The sequence below is a fragment of the Falco rusticolus genome, chromosome 6 (assembly GCF_015220075.1).
Source record: "Falco rusticolus isolate bFalRus1 chromosome 6, bFalRus1.pri, whole genome shotgun sequence".
Lineage (NCBI taxonomy): Eukaryota > Metazoa > Chordata > Aves > Falconiformes > Falconidae > Falco > Falco rusticolus.
This window is the reverse complement of record NC_051192.1, coordinates 86,072,029-86,093,593: the sequence shown is the minus strand read 5'-3', so window position 1 is coordinate 86,093,593 and position 21,565 is coordinate 86,072,029. Positions and strand designations below refer to the sequence as shown.

At 43.8% G+C, this 21,565-nt stretch overlaps 1 protein-coding gene across 3 annotated transcripts in view; it reads left to right on the top strand.

The window, feature by feature from the left end:
- Positions 1 to 18,417: 18,417 nt before the first annotated feature.
- RNGTT (RNA guanylyltransferase and 5'-phosphatase) overlaps positions 18,418 to 21,565 on the top strand; it is a 193,439-nt gene continuing 190,291 nt past the window's right edge. For all 3 annotated transcript variants that reach the window (XM_037391363.1, XM_037391362.1, XM_037391365.1), the window contains exon 1: positions 18,418 to 18,652. In XM_037391363.1, the coding sequence (XP_037247260.1) occupies positions 18,589 to 18,652 (64 nt within the window). In that variant the 5' untranslated portion in view covers positions 18,418 to 18,588. The remainder of the gene's footprint in view (positions 18,653 to 21,565) is intronic.

Below are 21,565 nucleotides of genomic sequence, written 5' to 3'. Positions count from 1 at the left end.
ACATCGCGAGGTGATGCAATATTTATAAAATACACGCAAACCCCCAAAGCAAACTGTGTTGTTTTTCCTTTTAATCATAGAAAGATCAATTAAATACTGCAGTAAGGCTACTGCGAAATGGAATTCTGGTCTCCCTGCCTTCCTTTTGGCACGTACACATACAGGGCTGATGCGGACTTTACGAAGAGCTGTGTATATTTATGTGGAAGTTATGAAACTTAATAGGATGTGCTATGTTTATAACTTGCACCAAACCTTGTAAAGGAAGGTTGGTGGTAAAGAAGGATGGGCTTAAATATTAGGGGTACAGGATATGCCAAACCCGTTCCTCCCATTTGTTCACCAAGATTCACATGCACATACTTTAGGATGGCAAATAAATCCCTTTTTACCAAGATTATTCTTCCCTTATTGTCCAGTCAGTGGACAAATGCAAGTCATAACCAAAGGACTAATTCTACGTAAATGTTAAAATGTCTGCTTTAAAACAAAAATTAATGTTGGGCTGTACTGAGTTGAATTGCTGTAAAAAGTCAAGCTTAAAAGTTGTTAAAAGTCAAGTTTTAATACTGGTCAGCTAGGCAGTTCTTAATAAGTGTGTACAGCCTTTTTACTAAAATACCTATCAGCAATGATTGCAAAGACTTCAGTCCAACCAAACGCCAGGGTCTGTTTCTTACACTTTAGCTGAACTGCAAGTGAGGTAACTGATTTAGACATTGAGTAAAGTGGGAATCATGCAATGTGTTTCCACTATGTGTTAATATAAACCAGAAAAATTGTGTAACTTCTTGATGACTAATGGACTTTATGCAGCACTGTAGAGTTTTTGGTTGCAGCATTCATTCATCAACATTTATGGTTGTGAAATCACATGCACATAGTCTTTGTCCTTGATTATTTATGAGCTGTGCTTCAAAGATAGGGTTTAATACTTTGTCTCAGAAACAGTTCAGTTTCACTACCAGACAAAACAAAGACGGGGACAAAACTACATTTTTTTTCTCTAGGACTCTGTAAGTGAGACTTTGATTTAAATAACTTGCTGATAACCATTTGCATAATATTTTGAAAACAAAAGTTTCCTGGGTTGAACATAGGCAATCAACTTCTCGTTACACAATGTACCCTCAGCAGCGTGACTTGTCACTGCTGCGTGCTAGATAGTGTACCTTTAATGTTATGTATTACTTCTGTAAAAAGGCAGATGGATGAGTCATATAAAAAGGTTTCTCTATTACACTCTTTTATTTATTAGGAATTTTTTCTTCTGATACCTTTTCAGTTCTTACTAGTTCCCTCAGGGAATGCCACAACTGAGCCCTTTTTTCCATTCCCAGCTTTCCTTCTGGTTAGTGGATCGTTTTTCTAAGTTGCACTGCTGTTTTAAACAATCTCTAGGAAAGTAAATCGACAAATATGCTTCATGCATACATCATGCTGGCACAGCCAGTGTGCTAGTAGGCTGAAATACTTGTATTTTGGAAACCTATTCAATAGCAGGCATGGCTGACAGTGAATTCTCACTGCAGAAGAGCGTTTTTGTGAGTTAATGCAGAAGTGGCATACCCCTAGGGCAGAATAGGATCAGAGATCCCACAGGGAGATCTGCAAGCTTGGCTCCAGGTTGCTTCTCTAGAAGTAAGAAGAAATAATAAACAGGTCGGGTAGTAGGTTGCCTGTATCACCACAAATCTGCCAGAGTGGATCTGTGGGGCTGGCAAGTACTCACTGCAGCTGCAGTCTCCTTCAGTGACAGGAATTTATCTCTGAGGTGATTAATACCATTGAAACTGGGTACATATTTATTTATCATGCTTTTGGATGCAATGGTTCATGCAGAAGAAAATAATATGTAACATTAAACAGATAATGAATGCAATTGAACCATCCTTTGTAGCCCACATCCTGTGAAAAAGAGAAAACAATTGCCGATTTTTCTATGTGTGGTTTTGCCACCCAAAGGTAAAAAAGCTTCTTTATGGTGACAGTGGGTGTCAGTAACAGATGGAAAAGAACATCTCTAGATCAGGAACAATGGAGGATGCAACCATAGTTTGCTGACTGTGGTTATCTGAGAGCCGTCTTGAGTTTAACTTTGTCTTGGTCTTTTCCACATTGGAATTACAGCTGTAAAATTCCCCACACAGTTTTTCTGTTAAAGTATGAGTTAAATGTTTGTTTCAAGATCTGGATTAATAATACCAGTTGTGTACTATTTTTAGTTCAGCTTCACACATTAAGCTGAGCCAAATTTCCTTCACATCCTTGGTAGATCACGAATGTAAGAGAAACTGAGGCTACGTTTTGATACTTCATGGCAATGCCACACATGTGTTGAGGCAGCCTGAACAGCCCCGTTCCTGCCTCACGCCAGCCCACTTGTCTCTGACCACCTACTGCATTTCCCTCTGGGTTTATCCGTACTGCTTATGCAGCCACAAAACAAACCAAAGCGAGGAACTTGACCTAGCTGAGCCCAGCAAAGAGGGAGGGGGAGGCTGGTTTGCTTTTCAGCTGCATCAGTTCCCTTTCCCTGCCTCGTTTCACTGCACAGACAGCTGCTCAGCACAAGGGAGGAATCACCGTGGAGAAGAACGGGTGTGCAAGCCTGATGCTCACAGCCGAGATAAGGAAGGTGCTCAGGGAGGGCTCACAGCTGCTACCACTCAAAGCATGTTGACCTACAGCCTATGCAAGTGGGATGCTTGTGCTGGTAGTTGGGCTGCTCCCAGGAAAGAGGCCCATAGCGGGAGTTGCGCTATGGGAAGAGGTATTAAGCAACGTCTTAGATTTTAATTTTGTGCTGTTGGAGATATATAAAAACCCTTCTCTGCCTGGCTGAAACTTCCGTTACCAAGCGGGTAAAGATTACCTAGCAACAGCTCTACCCATTTTGAAGCTGGTACAAACTGTGGTGTAGAAAAACCCAGAAAATAATTAAGTGGGTTGTGTTTCAGGACAAAATTACTTGTCTTTTCATGCTACCTGTTCCTTCTGTAGTAATCAAACTTTGCATCTAAGATACAAATAATCAAAACAGGCTTCCTATTTTAAACCAGCATACCCTTGTGTATACTCAGCACTGTGTCCATACTGTTCATAGTATGAATCTCTCTATTTCTGTGTCATTGTTCAATAACTTACATTTAATAAATTTCTATAGTTCTATCTGTTATAGTTAAAGACTCCCTGCTGTTGCATACCAGCGTTTGCTGGCACGTTTTTCTAATCCTCCATGTTAGGGAACATGTATAAGTAGGGCCTGAGTCACAGGCCACTGAGACTGAGACTCTTTCACTGAAGTTTGGAAAGCCTAGGATGTGTCAGTGTGGTGGGTCTCTGACAAAACGTCCAATTAGAGTAAAAAGTACAATACTGAACTCATTTTAGGAGATCTAACTCCCAGTACGTGAAAGGACATGTGGAGATTTTTCTCCCCTAAGGGATTTTTGAAAAACTGTTTCTGTAGAGCAGAGGTTGATACAGGAATTCACAAAGTTACTTTTCTGAAGAAGTGTTAACATTTTCCAGTAACAGCCCATACTGCTTCATTGGCTAAAGATTGTTAGCCAAATTCCAAAACTTCAAACTACTCAGACCTAGAAAATTTATTTTAGGCAAGTACAGAGTCATCTTTGTACTTCCTTCCCTTTCCCAAGGACCTCAATCTCTGAGTAACTCCCTAAAAATCCATAAGGTCAAGGACAGTTTCATACCCATACTGAGCAGAGGTTTGAGTGCAAGGAGAATAGGTTTGGGGGTTTTTTTGGTGTTAATTTTAACCTAGTTACAGCATGTAAAACCAGCAGTGGAAAGAAGTGGCATGAACTTCAGCTGTAGATCTATGAACAGCAATGGACCACAGACACTATGTTCTCTGAGGCAAAGTCCATTCCATAATGTCCCTCATAAGCTGTCACTGTGCTATGAAGCCTAAAGTGGTGAGAATGTGAAAAAGAGTATTTCTAGGCAGTGACAAACATATTTCAAACGAAAACCAACTTAATTCATATATAATATATACATATATATTCAGATTTTATTTGCAAAAAGCTTATGTGGCTGCCAGGCTTTACTCCATATTCCTTTCCTTTGCCTTTGGACAGTTTCTTGGGGTATTTTCAGGGCTGCAAACATCTCAAGAGAGACACTGTGATCTTAATTTACATTTGTACAGCATGCCATGCATATTTTGTGTAATAAAGCCATATAAATAAAGAAGGTCTGTATGTATTTTTTCAGGTACTATATTATAGTTCATACATGTATTAGTCGTTACAGGCTTTATATTCACATATATTCATAGTATACATATCTTTGTTTGACCGATCACTTGAGAAGATTTCTGCCAGTATCGCAGCCCAGAACTTGATCATCACATACACAGGTTTGTAGGCTGAAATGCTGAAACACTGACCCTCTCTTGGCTGTTTCAGGCTGCAGTGGAGTGATAACCCTCTAGCAGCTACAGACTGCCCTAGTCTGCCTCCTGCACTAAGCAGGACCGCAGTTACTCCATTAGTTTTAACTACAACCTCCATTCAGTGCGAGTTTTTCACAAAGGTGCCCATATTCAGGCAGTAGAGAAACTAGGAAGTGTAGCAACAGAGTGCTGTTTTACTTTGTAGAATCCAGTCACTCCCCAGCCCAGCTCCAAAGGCTATGAGTCATGCTTTCCACTTACATAAACGAGTTTCTCATATATTGTGTCATACCTTTCCCAACTGCTAGTCATCTTCCATCATGAAATTTTAGTTAGTTGATTATTTTATACTCAAAGCACACACTACTATATGATTTGATTTTATGCAGTAGACCATATATTCTTAGATGTTACACCTGGATATTTTTTACAGTGTAGATTTCCATTGAAAATCATCCTACACAGCTGATGCAAGTAAGGCCTCAGGTGTCTAGGTCAAACTGTAAGAACCCTAGGGAGACTTGTTAGTCTTCCAGGAAAGACAGGCATCTGCTTATAAGCTTTCTGTCCAGCTGCTTACCTCTGTCACATCAAGCACACCATCAGCTCAGCTGCAGAGGAACAACAGCAAGGCACCTTGTTTTTCTGCAAGTCAGTGCTTGAAGTCACAGCTGTTGTCCCTCTTCAAGAACAGCAGCCCCCTGGACCGACCAGACACCTTCCCTCTGCACAGATCCACATCCTTCCAGTTCCTTCCCAGACATGTCATGTCAGACACATCTGCATGTCAGAGCGAAGACTGTTAATGTCCCCTTGTAGTGGCATGAGATTTGCATGGCATTGTTGCAGCACATGCAGGTTTAGCGGTGTAGTCAGATAGCTGATGGTGACTATCCCAAGCATGATACCCAACTCAGGGACCTGGGTTTAAAGCAGCTCCATCCCAAGCTCACGGTGTGCTCCCTGCCTATACAGAAATTTACTTTACAGGTTGAACTAATGCTGTAAAACTTTAGAGGCTTTAGCTGAAAATGACGTATTCCCAGAATGCTACCCTGAAGAAAAACTTAAGATTTAAATAAAGACTTGAAAGCAAGCTGCTTATATTGCATCCATTAGTCTGTCTTATTACTCTTACAGAAAGGAGGGTGGAGTCTATATTCTTCTAAATGTCTGCGTTGTCTTTTGCAAAATTTTTTAAGAGCTGCATCATAATCTCACACTAGGGAATGACTCTGGGAGCTGATTTCGTTATTTTATGCTGTTTCCTGTTTACTTTGGATAGGAAAAGTAACTGTACTTTAATTTATATCATTTTAGGTCTGTGAGGTCGTGGTGCCCCCTAATGTCTTAAAGGCTAAAGACTGGTAATTTTGTTGCTGGCTTCCTCTCAAAGGTCTCTGTAGGAAGAACACTGTAAATTACATTTTATTTTCTCAAATATATTGCAGCACTTAAAGCTTTGTTTCAACATCCCTTTTTTGATATTTTATACACATAAGGAATAAGATATCTTTCTTTTTAAATCTTACATTCATTTTCAAACCCAGAAAAGTAATTTGTCTCAGAAGCCAGGTTCTTAATTATTTGTTGACACCAAACAAATAGGCATGAATTAAAAAAATGTTAAGCTCCTAGCATTTTCTTTTGATTTTTGAAAGTCAGTGCACACTCAGCATTTTTAAATGTAGAATCCTACACATGTATTAGAGATCCTAACCATACGCAACCATAATATTAACTTCCACTGAAATAAAAAAAATATCTTTTAATTGTACTGGTTTTTAGTGGGTTGGTTGGGTTCTGACACTATCAGAATCTACGTGCTATTAGCATAAAATACAACTACACTAACAAAAAAGTTAAAAAATTTATTCAGATTTAGACAGTACTTATCTGTCCCCGCAAAAGCTTCAGGCATGCTGAAATTAAATCAGTGATAAAGGAACATTGTATTAGTCATCCATCTTGTTATTAAGTCAGTTTGCCATGAACATTAAAACCAATAAGCAAGGAATGAATTAATTGAATCAGTAAATAAGAAATGAAAATATATTTTGCTGTGTTCCAAATATGGTAACTTACAAGTTTATGGCACCAAGTTTCTTTCCAGGTGAACACCTATACCATGAAGTGGAAAAATAATACTGTTTGAATCATGTTTGCGTACAGTTAGATTCTTTCACGATTGCTTTCACTTAAATAAATCCTGTTGTTGTCTCAGTTTAGCAAATAGTCATTTGATCTTTGCTTTTTTAAGAAAATGTATTTACTAGATAGTCAGAAATGTCTGTTTCATAGAACATCCTGAGGGGTGTTTTTATTTTCTTATTACATTCCTTATTACTTTATAAACACATGGAAAATAATGTTACACTGAAACAGAACAGTAATAGAGTTGTTGACCTATATGGATATAAAAGAGGGCAATAATGTGTGGTCTTCCTTCAAGCAAAATACCTGATTTATCCACTTTGCATAGAACAAGTAACCTAAATTACCTAGCTACTTACAATATTAATATATGACACTAGAAGTGTAAGATTATTCATCAGCAACAGTTTGGATAAATATTCAGTTTGCACTTAGAAAAAAAAAGAGTTAAACTTTGCAAGGGGGTTTGGTGTGTGTGTTTGTTATGGTTTTAAGTCAAGGGGGAACAGAAATGCAGCTCTCTGCTACCTAAAACAGTGTGGCTGAGCCAAAACCAAAGAAGTAACATACCCATGGCCCAGAGGATGAACCGCATCCTGGGAAATCACTTCTTGATTGTAGTGTCTGCTCTGCCAGGAAAAGGATTTAAGTTGGTGAGCAGAAACCAGACTAAGGATACAGGCATCAGAATGGCACTAGGTAAAAGGGAATCAATTACAAATCGATATAGAACAGAGGAAATGTTATATCGTAGACTATTAAAACACTTGCAGTTGCTTTCTCGGAGCAATCCTTGAAACAACCACTACAGCCTTGTCCTGGTTTCAGCTGGAATAGAGTTAATTTTCTTCTTAGTAGGCCAGTACAGTGCTGCGTTTGCGTTTGAATTTGGTGTTGATATAGCACACCGATGTTTTTAGTTGTTGCTGGGTGATGTCAAGGACGTTTCAGTTTCTCAGGCGCTGCCAGCGGGAGGGCTGGAGGGGCACTGGAAATTGCAGGGGGGACACAGCTGGGACCAGCCAAAGGGAAGTTCCACAGCACAGAACAACATGCTGAGTGTATAAGCCGGGGGGAGTTGGCCGGGGTCTGCTGGTCAGTGTGCAGGGGCTGAGCCAGCTGAGTGACATCGAACACAGTGACCACAGTGACGGCTGGGGTGCGCGGGGGCCGCGCAGTCTGGTGTGGCTCCGGTGAGTCCCACACGCCTGTAACCGTACATCTGTGTCTGTGCCAAATCCTCCCCGCTCCACCCCTGGGCCCAGCTGATCCTCCCAAACTGACACCTCGTTAAGGGCCGATCAGCACACAACAATTAACTTAGTCCCACCACGCCACGGGTATAAAATCTGGCAATTTAGGATACTTTTTTTGAGGATGAGAACTCAGCTACGGGACCGGTTGACAGGCCTGGATGCCTCTCCTCCCCCGGCAGGGACGCCTCTTCGGTAAGACTTGCGCCTCCGACTCTGTCGGCCGTTACCGGGAGAATGTTACTAACAGAAGCGCTGTACTCTTTGCTCGAGCTCGATTTTTGTAGTAAGTGTATTTATCAGTGGCAATTCTGAATTGGTTATATCTGTCATCTTAATAAATTATCCAGTGTTCCCACTGTGCAAAACTGTTTCAGTGAAAGTCCTTAACTGGGCTCTGACAGGCAAACGCTGACGCTCAGTGAAAGTCCTTAGACCGGACGCCGACAGGCAAACGGTAACTCTGACGAGTGGCTGTAGATACCATCCCTGAGACCTAACCCCCTTGCCCAGGTCGGCGACTAGGATTGGATCTATCTGCACCCAGACTCCTCTCTGAGAAGGAGTTTGGAAAGCAAGGAGATCTTTTCCGAACCTCGTGACTCAACGGGAGGGCTGTCGCCCCCCTTGCCCATCACTCGTCAGACTTAATGCGACAGAAAATTGGTGTCACAGACAGGATTGCCATGGATAAACTGCTGGAAGAATATAAGTGTGCACTATTCCAAGTGGGAGAAGAATGGGTCCAAAAATATTGGATACTAGTAGATACCCTCACAAGTGAAAACCAAATCTTAAGAACTGAAAACAGGAAACTTAAAATGCTGTTAGCCTCAGCTGAGAGACGAGAAAAACAACTGCAGGGAATGTTAAATTTCTTATTAAATCAAAAGCCATTCTCAGTCTTGGCTAAGCAAATCCTCAAACTAAACCACTGTGCAGATCCCGAGATGTGGGATGGAGACATCTGGTGTGATAATGATAATGATGAACTGCTGGAAGGTTCTGGTTATGATCCTACCCCAGAACCTGTGTCTATACCACCATGGATCAAACCCAAAACTGCAAATGAGGGAGATGACAATGTCTGTACTACTGTATGTATTGTCTCATGGTCTCCCACTGAATTGGCAAAGTTCCGGGAAAAGTATTCCAGGTATCCAGGGGAATCTGGCATGGAATATGTGTTGGTGAGTTTACCTTACGGGAGGGGGCACCGAATCTTACTAAGTGAGGGAGAAGCAGGAAGTTACTGGGGCCCTGGAGCATTTCTAACCATCACACCAGGCGACCACAACTATCCATTAACCACACGAGCTGCCTATTGGGCCGGTGATATAGACCTGCAAGAGCGAGGTGACCCTTTTGTGATCAAAACCTCAGGGTTCTCTGCTTTGGCCACATCTGAGCCAAAGGCAGCCTGCATACAAGCAATGTACGAGAGAAGTGTGTTAATGAAATCCCCAATGCTAGCTTCTATTGATCCGGCAAGAGTAACTCCCCTTATTTGGGGTCTCCCAGATAGCTTGAAAACTTATGTAGGCGATGTTCAGGACTGTATACAGACCACCTGTGTTATGAATGCTGCTGCAGCTGCTGCAGAAATCCCCCAGGAACAAATCCACGTAAACACCTGGAGCAAGTTTCTGCAAGAGATAGTGAATTATGGGCACCGAATGGGCTGGGTGGGCCTGACAACCGGGAAACTGCCAGAGCAGCCCCCCCGGATGGGTTTGCCCGGTCCACACCACTAAGCCTAAGCCAAAGAATTGATTCAACAGGGGGGAGGCCAGCTGGCAGGAAATAAATCAATTCCTGGTTGAGCCGTGCCCTCAGCCCCGCAACAGAATTTAATTGATTTAATAGATTTTGAAATGTTAAACCACTGATTAGAGGAGCCCAAATAACTCTTAAACCCTATCTAGTTTCAGAATGGGATGACATTAAAAAAGATACTGAATACAACAAAAACTAGAGCAATAATGCATGTAAGCAACTCCTGACATGGGCAGAATTGATGCACAGCATTGTTAACTACAGTTGTGAAATGGGCTGGGATGGTGCACTAGCTGAAAAACAAAACCTGAAGTCCTGGGGAGGAGATTGCAAAGTAAGACCCTTGAAACAGGGGGCAGAAACTAGATCAAAGGTAAACAAATCTAAAAAACTTCGAACAGAATCTCAAGAATGGAGGAATGAGTTATGCAAGGATGCATTAACCCTAGGCATTCCCAGAGCGCTGGTTCAAGGCCAGCCTATTGGCATTAATTTGAAACTGGTTAAAAAATGCCAGAAACTAATGGTGAAAGGAAAGAGTGTATTTTAACTCCTTCAGCACTGGTCCCCAGAAAAGAAGACAACTCCTTCCTCCCCGTTAGGGTGGAATTGCAGAACACGAAGTGAAAAAAAATTAGTAACGTCCAGAAGGCAATCGGGCCTGCCTGCCTGCCTGGAAAGGGGAAGCTTACCAGTGGACAGCTGAAGATGGTCCTTACGTTTTAATTCCAGTTGATCCTCAGAGACAATTGATGAAGCTTTTAACAGACATGGGAGCACAAATTTCATCTAACACAATAAGTTGCGAGAAGCTGGGTGTGCGGTCCGGACGGCAAAGAGTTAAGATTAGCAGTGTGAATGGAGCAAGTCTTGTGTGTCAAACTGCCAAGGTCAGTCTATGGCTCCCTGATCAGAAGGCATGTTGACTACTTGTTTTGCAGTTAAAGATCATCATGAAAACGCTTTAGGTTTCAATGCTTTCAGTGGAAGAACTTGGTGCCTGGCAGCGTGTGATCGTTTGGCTCAAACATTGATCCCAACCCTGGCAGAAACTGGGGAGGCTGCAGTGCATGTGCTGCATGCAGCCCCTGCACTCCCTGACTCAAAACCTGCTAACATACTGCAATATCTGCTTGCTGCTGCAGCACAGAATGGCATTTCTGAATTCATAGGGGATTTGGGGAAATGACAGATTATCTCCAGAACCCACTCCCCATATAACTCACCTGTCTGGCTGGTTCAGAAACCAGACACGGAGGCGGTGTTTAACAATTGATTATCAGTGCCTGAATGCTAATACAGACCCATTAACAGCTGCTGTACCAAACATTGCAAACTTAACAACTACTTTGCCAGCAGCTGCACATTCAGATTTAGAAAAAATAGGTATTATCACTCAGGCATACTCCTCCTATAATTCTTCTGTCTGTCCGAGTTAAAATGCCTCAGATTGGAACAGGGGCAATGGTCCTAACAACCCCAAAGAACCTTTAGGCTTGGGAGGCAAAAGATAGCTCCAGAAAACTCCATCAAATCAATACTAGATGGGTAGCACCCACCTTTTAACCTAATGTTTGCTGGTGGAGTAACGACTGAGCATCTTTTTTCCTTTTTGTGTTCACAGGTGAATGTCAGGCAATTGCAGCTGCAATCAAGGACTCTCCTATACCAATCTAGAGTGCTCAAAGGACTGCTGATTTTTATTTGTTTGGCATTTCTGTTTTTAATTCTCATACTTCTCTAGAAACCAAAATTTTAATATGGACACAGCTAACAAACCTGTGACATTGTTTGAGATAATAAGTTGAAATAACTTATACGTATATTAAGGTGTTGGTTTGAAATGCATGTGTTTGTATTATTAATTCAGAACTTCAGTTGCCATTTAACAATCAATAGTCCTATTATGTATGAGTAGTTTTAGGAAGAACTGTAAGTTTAGTATGTATACATGTAGTGTGTTTTGTATCTGTGTATAAACGAACTGGTTTTGGTAGGATAAATTTGGATTGTAAACAAAGGTGTAGGCTGTGAGGTGAAGGGTATAATTAGGGTTGGCAGACATAATATTTGTAACTGGTGTTGAGAAAATATGAGTTGGGCTAATATGCTTACAATACTTTTCTGGAATCAAAAAGATACCCAGAGTGAAAATAGGTGAACTTTATCTGTCCAAATCACCCATAGCTTGGATGATAACTTAGTCCTAGCCTTGATAAAGGGATTTGCAGTCACCCCCAATGAATCTAGCATTACTGCCTGTTTGCCTCTACCCAAATCTGTGGAAAAAACCCTTTCCATGGGTATTCCTCCCACAGACATAGCAAGGAGCTGGCTGAGGTTGTGGAATACAACAGATACCCTGCAAACAGTGAATCCTTATTCCTCAGAAAGAAAGAAAGCTGCTGTGCAATAGTCAGCCATTTAATTTTTCCACCATTAGTAGCACAAAGTGTACAGATTGTGAAGAGGAAAATGTAACTTTTCCCTGCTACCAGATCATATGGGGAACAACAGATTAGTGACTGTGAGGACAAGTAAGAAACATCCTGAAATATAATCAACCCATAACTACATCCTGGTGTATACAGTGGAATAAAGGGCGAGATTGTCCCAAAACAGATGGCTGTTAACTATAGTTGTGCCTGGTTTGCATTTGATAAGCATGGCCCTCAGGGGTTTACACCATTTGTCATGGAATTCTCTTTTGCCTTCAGTATCAAACGAGCCAGCATTGTGGTCTTGCCAAAATGTGATAAAATCTTCCAATTGGAACCAACATGGGTTAAATTGGCCGGTTTACATCACCCTCAAAATGGGCTGTCTGTGTCAGAACCACAGTATAACATATAAGGTGGTAGTATAACATATAAGGTGGTTAAGTGCAAATTTTGCACCTCGCAGTGGTTGCCATCTTGCCCCTGGTGATGCTTTGGCTGGTTTGATCTGGGCCTGTAATAACGGCAATATGTATCTCTCTTTGTGGGCTGGGTTACCTGACCTCCGATGTACCTTGGGCCTCCCAACACTGTGTCCTGTGTGGAAAAGGACTCCTGTCTGACCCCACTGGGTGGCTCGCACAAAATGGGCGAGAACAGAACCAGGGGGAGATGTAGAGGGGTGGCAGAACCCAGGAGCAGCCACCTGCATAACCTTGGGAGTGGAAGGATTATGGAGATTTAGGTCTGCTGCCATGCAAACATGATTATGGATGGGTAAGTTAGCCTATCAAGTAGAAAGGCTGGCTAATACTACCAAAGCCAGCTTTACAAGCTATGTCACAAATGGCTCTTCAGAATTGCATGGCACTGGACTTAATGTTGTTACATCAAAATGGACTTTGTGGCTACCTAAACCTCTCCAGCACTGACTGCTGCATCCATATCCCTAATGTTATACAGAATCTCAACGTCCAACTAGAGAAGATACGACAGATGCCAGAAGACAGCCGTGAATTCTGAGAATCAAAGAATAAAAGCTGGCTTTCTAAAGTGTTTAGTTGGTTTGGACTTGGTGTTACCGGTTGGATCCAAAGTTTAATACAATATGCTTTGATGTTTATTGTGAATATAATTATCATAAGCGTAGCAATATCTTGCATAAAATCAACTGTAATGAAAGCTGTTAACATAAAGATGATTCACCTTACTAATTATACCCCTTTACTAGGAGAAGATGAAAACATCGGACAGAGAGGTGAACCCCTCAACCTGTCTAAATCCAAATTTTACGATGTTCCTCTCAGCGAGTTGTGACTAAGGTCATAGGATGGAACACGGCGGTGTGCTCCCCCTGCCCTCCCCGCCAGCCCTAACAGTGCACAACTGTATTCAGCTCAAAGTGGAGCTGGGAGTTTGACTTGAGCAGCATGTCTATCTCACAAAACAGAAAACGGATGTGGTCTAACAAGCAAACCAACCCAGTGACAGCTGGGGTGCGCGGGGGCCGCACAGCCTGGTGTTGCTTCGGTGAGTGCCGCACGCCTGTAACCGTACATCTGTGTCTGTGCCAAACCCTCCCCGCTCCACGCTGAAGAAGTCTCTTAACGCAACAGTCCATTAACAAAGACTGTTTCACGTCATATGCAAGCATCACCCTATGCCTGCGTAAATTGTTTCAAAGTGTCTAACATGGCAAAGTGCAGTGTAAACTATATATGCACAACTTGTAACATCAGCTGTAAATAACCAAATTGTCCAGACCAGAAGGACACCTCACCAAGGCTGCACTAGAGCAAGTCAAGAGTAAACAGAGTCACTTGAAATCTGTGTTGTATCTGTGGGAGGCAACACAGCAACACATTCTCAAACATGTGAATACTCTCCTACTCTGCTGGAGAATACCGGCCTTTTGGGTGTTTGAATTTTCCCTCTGTAAAATTCCCTAGGGAACACACTGAACAGTGATTACAGCAACAGGGATTATTCCATGCTTCTGTATTCCCTGTCCTGTATTTCACCTCTTAATGTCATATTTATAGAGTATATTCACTCTTAAAATCTAGACAAAACCCACCAATCCTCATATCACCATCAGCTGATCTACAGACCACCTTGTGCTAAGACCACCATCTTGCTCAACAGCAGCTGTGACACTTTTGTTTTGGGAAACAAAAAAGGAACAAGCTGCTTCCTTCTTTTTCATTCAGCACCTGGCTTCAAACTGTCATCATTTCTTTGGTACCTGATGTGGAGCAAGATGGTATGTGACAAACAGACCGAAGTGTCACAACTCGGGAAAAGCCCTCCAGTGTGGTAGAGATGCTCTGTTGAACAGCTACTCACATTACGCTGGTTTGCCAGAGGGACTTCCGCAACTCTGCTCAGCCAACCCCAGAACCACCAAAAGGCTAAACCATGGATAATGCCTGGCTAAAATCATTTTGGCTGTATGCTTCGTTTTAACTCCCTACCTTGCATTTAAAATTTCAAATATGTTATTCGGATTGTGCACTGCTAAATAAACCCATGTGTACATATCCTCTCAGTTTAACTATACAACTTTACACGGTATTTGGGCTCTGTAGCTGTTAAGTTTGTTTCAAAAGCATATCAGAATCTTAAAGCTAGATGACAAGAACAGAGATTATTGCGCATTCATGATATATTTTTGTACTATTCATCTCTGCAAGTGGTTTCATTCCTAATTATGCAAATGGTTTCATTCCTAATTTTGTCATACTGCTGATGTTACTGTATGTTGCTTCCAATTTACTGAAATCAGAAACTGAGTATCTTGCAGTTGTTCCTTGCTTCTTGCTCTTTCTGAACACTCCTTGCACTGGTTTGACTTTCTTTTCTGGATGATCTTCGGCACCACCTGGTGTCTGTTGATTGTTCTGTAAAGGAAAAATCAGCCACTTACTTCAAACATCATAGCACAACGTTTTAATGGAAGTGTATTGAAGAGTTAGGGAGAGTAATATGAATTGTATTTTGCTGAAGCAAGAATCTTAATTTTAGCTAGAATGAGAAGATAAATATCTGATGATGACAAAAGCCTTAGAGGATAAAATTCAGAAACTTCTAATGCAGTATGAAAACCTAGTGACTCAGATATGTGAACTACTTAACTGGCTACCTCAATTACTATGAGAGGATATTCTAGGGAAGAAACTGTGTTTAATAAAATCTAGAGTGATAAAATGCAGCAGGAAACACAGGCACTGTATAATGAAGTTTGTAATAAATTCTAGACAGATTAAATTATTTCCATTGTTTTGATGTGTTCACAGAACTTAAGGACTTCCTGTTGTATCTGTACATACAATAGTGGTTAGTTGTGTGAGCTGCTGCGCTTACTGAATTGCAAAGGCAGCACACCTGGCTTATGGAAAAACAGACAGTCCAGACAGAACAGTGCTGAAATGTAACAAGGAAATAAGCAACAAAATTAAAAATAATCCATTGCTGTCATTTCCTAATGCTTCACTGAAGCCACCTGTACTGATTTTGGCTGGGATAGTTAATTTTCTTCATAGTACCTCATAGGGTGCTGCATTTTAGATTTGTGACCAAAACAGTGCTGATCAGACAAGGATGTTTAGGCTAATGCTGAACTGTGCTTGAACAGCATTAATATTTTTTCTGCTTCTCCTATTGCCCTGCCAGCGAGTAGGCTTGGGGGTGCACAAGAATTTGGGAGGGGACACAGCTGGGACAGCTGACCCAGCTGACCAAAGAGATACTCCAGACCTCATGATGTTGTGCTCAGCAATAAAAACTCAGAGAAGAAGGAGGAAGAGGAGGGACGTTCAGAGTTATGACATTTTTCCTCCCAAGTAACCATTGTGAGCAATGAAGCTTTGCTCTCCTGGAAATGGCTACACACCTGCCTGCCAATGGGAAGTGGGAGAATTAATTCCTTATTTTTCCTTATGTCAACCTGTTGTCTGAACTCCCGAATTCTTGAACTCTGATTTAGTGCTAAACTCTAATTTAGTGTTTAACTACATGTTAAACAAATCTGTGCACACAGTTTAGGTCAAGCTGACCCTCTAGAGTTGTCAAGAATGACATATGAAGGGACTTGTAATCAAGAGAGTCAGCCTTGGGAAAGATAAAACAAAGAACATCCTATCTTTGTGATGTCAGCCATACATACTTGGACTATCTTGCTCATGTTAAAATCTGATTAATCAGTTCTTATGGTGTTCAGCCTTGCCCTAGAAATGAACTATCCTCATTACAATACTAAAATCACACCCCTTAAGGGAAACACCCAGGCCCACTAAAAGACCCTTCCTCAGAGAGCATATGTAGTAGTCAAATAAGTTAGGTAATGGATATGCAAATGTGTAGCCAATCATCTATATGGACCTACCCTCTGGGCAGAGAAAGTACAATACAATTTTGTATATAATGTTTGTAACTTTGTGCTGCGGGATGCTAGCTTTGTATTCTAGCATCCAGGCTTGTGCAACTCTGTAATAAAATGGTATCTTGTCTCACTGTGTAGGATTGGCTTACTGCACACTGGGAATGGACTGGCATTTAGAGCCAACAAATCCATGTTTTCTCATTTACCCTTTCGACTCTCTCCCCCATCCTGCTGCAGGGGGGATTGAACAAGTAACTATGTGGGGCTTAGCTGTCTACTGGAGTTAAATCACACTACCACCTTAAATACACCTTTCATGTAGGCAGACACTGCCAGCCTACAATTCTTCAACTGTGTCCACACAAATAGACCTGTCGCTTTAAAGCCATGAAGAATTTTCACTGGGATTCTGTATAGAAATGCAGGTTTTGTTACACGAACGATCTGCAAGCCTAATCTTCCTAGCCGTACCTTTTTACCAAGGAAGGCGGCAGCCCAGTACAGAGGCATCTCTGCTACAGTAGCAAACCTACTACACAGACTAGAATCGATGCACTATTTGCCGGAGCAGGTATCCATCTATTCCCACCTCCAGCCGTGGCTATAAGGGAACAACCAGAGAAAACCAAAAGCAGGGCAAGCATGTCTGTGTAAGCCTCCAGCTATTTTCAGCTCAGATCGTTTCCGAGCCTGATGCAGTCTGCTACCTTAGTAGCCTCCAATTACTTTCAAGTACCTGCTCAGCCCCCCCCTGAAGCCCACCCTTTGCATGAACGACAGCCTTTGCCACTGATGCCCCAGCTCCAGTTCCTGTCGCACAAGTGATCCTTCCGACCACTGCCAACCAACCTCCTGCTTGCTTATTATCAGTGGCCCCGCAGTCCTCCCTCGGAGGAGCCCACAGCAGTTTGTGACTACCACTCTTCCCAGGCCATCCCCATTCCAGGCTGAGGAGCCCTGGTTTGGGCTGCCCTTATCCAAGTGAAAAACCTTTTTCACTTTTCACCAGGAATCCCTCCCCTCCCCAATGTGCCTTTTTTTGAGGATGAGGGAAACAGCTCAGCCAGCACCTCTGTGTGGCTGCACAGCCCAGCACCGGCATGGCGATGCCATCTCTGTTGCTCTCTGTGACATCTGCCCACGAGTGATGGGTCCACGAGGTGCTGCCAGGGCAGGTGGCTGCCCGCTGTGCGAGGAGCCAAGCCCCGCAGCCCGGACACCATCCATCGCCTCCCTGGGCAGGGGTGGGTGCCAGGCGGTGAGCCCACAGGGCTGGGCCCCCTCAACGCACAGTCAAACACTTCACACACACTGAGCAGTTGTTTACAATTAGGTTCAGCCGCACTTGATCCTCCTTGGGTCTGGCGAGCCCCCTCCCCACGTACAGGTACAGCATGCCTACCTGCCGCTGTTTTTCCCCAGCACGCCCGCTCTGTGGGGAGGGGGCTTTGTTAGCAGGGGGCTTGCTTTGCTCCAGGGTGCACCTTCTAGTGCACTAAGGGGGACAGTTCACACACGGTTCGAGTGATTTTCTGTGTGGTCTCATTAACCGTTTGGTTCTCCTTGAGCTTATCCTGTGCCCCAGCTTGGGGCGTGGATGGTGTCTGCTCCTTCTCCCAAGGCAGTGTCTCGTCAACTGTTTGTAACATCCTTTGTTTTTCCAATTCTTTCTGGCTTTTTATTATGGGTATTTACATATTTCGTCCAGATTTCAGGTTAAATAATATACTGACCTTCTATCAGCCACATACATGCAAACATCTTATCTCATTCTAAGCCGGTCGATTACACCGCGGCCTGAGAGCTGCCGCGCAGCCCTTGCCCCGCCACCCTCACGCCCCCCCGAAGGCCCCAGCCCGGCCCCGCACCCCTTCCGGCCCTCCCCGGGAGCCCCGGGGCACTCAGCCCCCAGCCCGCGCTCCGCCCCCCGGCGCCGCCAGCCTGGGGCCCCCACCCGGAAGCGGAAGCGGAAGCGGCCGCCGCGGTGCACTGTGGGCTAGCGGCGGCTGAGGCGGAGCTGGGTCTGAATGAAGGCGCCGCGGGCGAGGGGCCGCTGAGCGCCCCGGGGCCGCGCCCGCCCCCGCCCCGCACCCTGCGCCCCCTCCTTTCCCTCCCTCCCCGCGGGCGGGTCGCGGCGGCGGCGGCCGCCCGGGCCCCGCCATGTCCTACAACAAGATCCCGCCGCGTTGGCTCCACTGCCCCAGGAGGGGGCAGCCCGTGGCAGGTGAGCGCCCGGCCCGGCCCAGTCCTGCCCTGCCCCGCGGCGGCTGTGTGGCGTCCGCGGGGACGGCCGTCTCCCCTCCGTTGCGCTCCCCTGCCCGGCGGTCCCGGCCCTCCGCCCCCCGCTCCTCCTCAGAGCCGTGGGGCGGGCGGGAGCCTCACTGGGGCCGCCGCGGCCCCTCGCTCTCCGGCCCAGCCGGGGCTCTTTGTCCTGGGGCCGCGGCCGCGCTGGTGCGGGGGCGCTGGGCGGCCGTTCTCCCCTGAGCTCCCGGGGCCGACGTTTGTCCCGGAGCAGACTTCCCGTAGGGCTACTGCTTCCCCGAAAGCCCAGCCCGCAGCAGGGCTTTGCCTCCAGCGCAGAGGCTTGCCCTCCCTTCGGCTCGTGCAGTCCCCGAAACCGATTCGCCCCGGTTCCCTTGCAGGGTACAGGCCCGTTCCTGCTCTTGGGAGCCTTAATGCTGGCTTCTCGCTTCGCAGTGGTTAAGTTTAGGACTAAAACTTCTCCCATCTGTCACGCCTGGTGAGAGAGATGGCAGCCGGGTGTGCAGAAGCTGCCGCACTGGAGAATACCTCAGCCCTGACGAGTGCCTCGTGCAGCCTCTTGCATTTTTTTTCCTGAAGGCTCTGACGTTTATCAGTTGACGTTGATCTGTTACTGGGCTGACCAGTCACTGGTGTGTTCCTAGGCTGTTTAGCTGGAGGTTGGACTGAGGTGTTGTAGTCCAACTTCATGTGCGTTTCAGGTTTTGTCAGTGATTGCCATCATCTTGAATGTTATTACCCATGACACGCTGCCTGTCTCAGTTGTTGCTAGCTTCCTAGTCTTGCTGGCATCTAGTGACAGTGAATTAAGTATCATCTAAACACACATTTTTTGATTGTGAGGTAACTACCATGCTGACTTCAGATGAATGTTTCCCTTGCTGCCTGGTATGAGAGAAAGTAAACAACTTTTGCTCTTTCCAGTTTTCTCAATTTTTCTTTCCTTTATAAGGTAAGCAGTTCCAACCCCTAGATTTTCGCCACAGTATTTTCTGGTTTTCACTCCTTTCATCTGTGATAATTTAAAGGTATTTTTTTCAAAACACAGTACTTGCTACTCAGTGTGCTGTTCTAGGTGGCACTGTGCCATGATTTGCTTAATAGTTAAAACTCCTGCGTTTTCTACCCCACGTCATCATCTTACATTTTTTTGATGGCAGTTGGTTGTGGAACTGAAGATACTGATGACTTCTTACAGATTTATTTAGGACTTGTGAGATATCTCAGTAGGCTTAACCTTCCCATCAATATGCATTATTTGGCATTTATTAGTATTAGTTTGGTGGGTTACTGGTTTCCTTCAAGTTCCTTATATTTCTCTGAGCTTGACTCAAATAACAGCATTGTTGCATTGCTTGGCTCTTTTTCCCTGATCACTGGCAAATGCTTTGCTTTGTATCCAAGTAAGATTTGATAGCCTAAGTTGTTAGCCTTTGACTATGACAAAAATAGACTAATGACTCTTTATTCTTTGTTTTTCTTCTCAGCAAGTTCTTGGTCTCTAGAAGTTGTTGCTTTTGTTTGTTTGTCTTTTAAGCCATGACTTCTCAAAAATAGCAGTATAGAGCAAGCAAGCATGCAGGTCATCATCATGTCATCTGCTGTGGCATCGCTGCTTGTGTGTGTTTGTTCATTCAGTAACTGCTTCAGTGCGATCATGCGTAAGAAGTTGCTCAAAAAAAAGGAAGTGTTTGGTTCATTTCTTTGGCTGCTTTATCATAATGTATTCTTATATTAGTCACCTGATTTTTAGTTTTTTAGTGTGTACAACTTACCAGAAGTCACAGTACACTGTCAGTCTTCTCTCCTTTTTTGCTATTTTACATTCAAAAACATCTAACAGTTTTACTGAGAGATAATTTTTAGAATTTATTGATGTTGGTACTGTCTCCCAGATATGTTATATTCTGGTTTTAATTAGCATTTCAATCATATTTCTAAGCATCTGTGCATGACTTTATTCCTGTCTGAAAGTGTAATAGTAATAATGTTGCTGAGCAAGGTTTGTCTGGCTTCTGTGGACTAATATTCATCAAGTGTTTGGTTATGACCCTCTTGTTTTATGGTTGTGGCATCTACAATTTCTAGGTGACCTGAAATGCTAATGAGGCCTGGAGACCTGTTGGTGAGATTGAGTTCATTCAGGTTAACAGAACCCTTAATTCTGAATGAGGTGTCCTGTTCCTCAGTTCAAGAGAGACAGGGAACTGCTGGAGAGGGCCCAGCGGAGGGATATGAAGGTGATGAGGGGACTGGAGCATCTCCTGTACGAGGGAAGGCTGAGAGAGCTGGGGCTGTGTAGCCTGGGGAAGAGAAGAATGAGAGGGGATCTGATCAATGTCTACAAATATCTTAAGGGTGAGCATCAGGAGGACAGGGCCAGGGTCTTTTCAGAGGTGCCCAGCAAGAGGGCAAGGGGAAATGGGCACAAACTGCAGCACAGGAAGTTTCTTCTGAATATGAGGAAGAACCTTACCTTGATGGTGGCAGAGCCCTAGAACAGGCTGCGGAGTCTCCTTCTCTGGATGCAACTCTGCAACCTGCTCTAGGTGAACCTGTTTTAGCAGGGGGTTTGACTAGATGATCTCTAGAGGTCCTTTCCTGCCCTGACCATTCTGTGATTGTGATCTACATCTGTTATTTCCAGTTTACTTGAAATATTGGTGGTTTTCTGCTGCTTTATGGTTTTATGGTACAGCAGTTGTTCAGAACGGCACATTTTCACATTTATTGCATTGTGGTAGCACCTCAGTCACATACTGGATGAAAAGAGCTTTCTCTGAACTCTTAGATCTGAAGTGATCAGGGATCAGTATGCAGCATGGTGAGATACTGTTAAAAACATCCATATTGCATATGGTTTTAGAGATAGCAC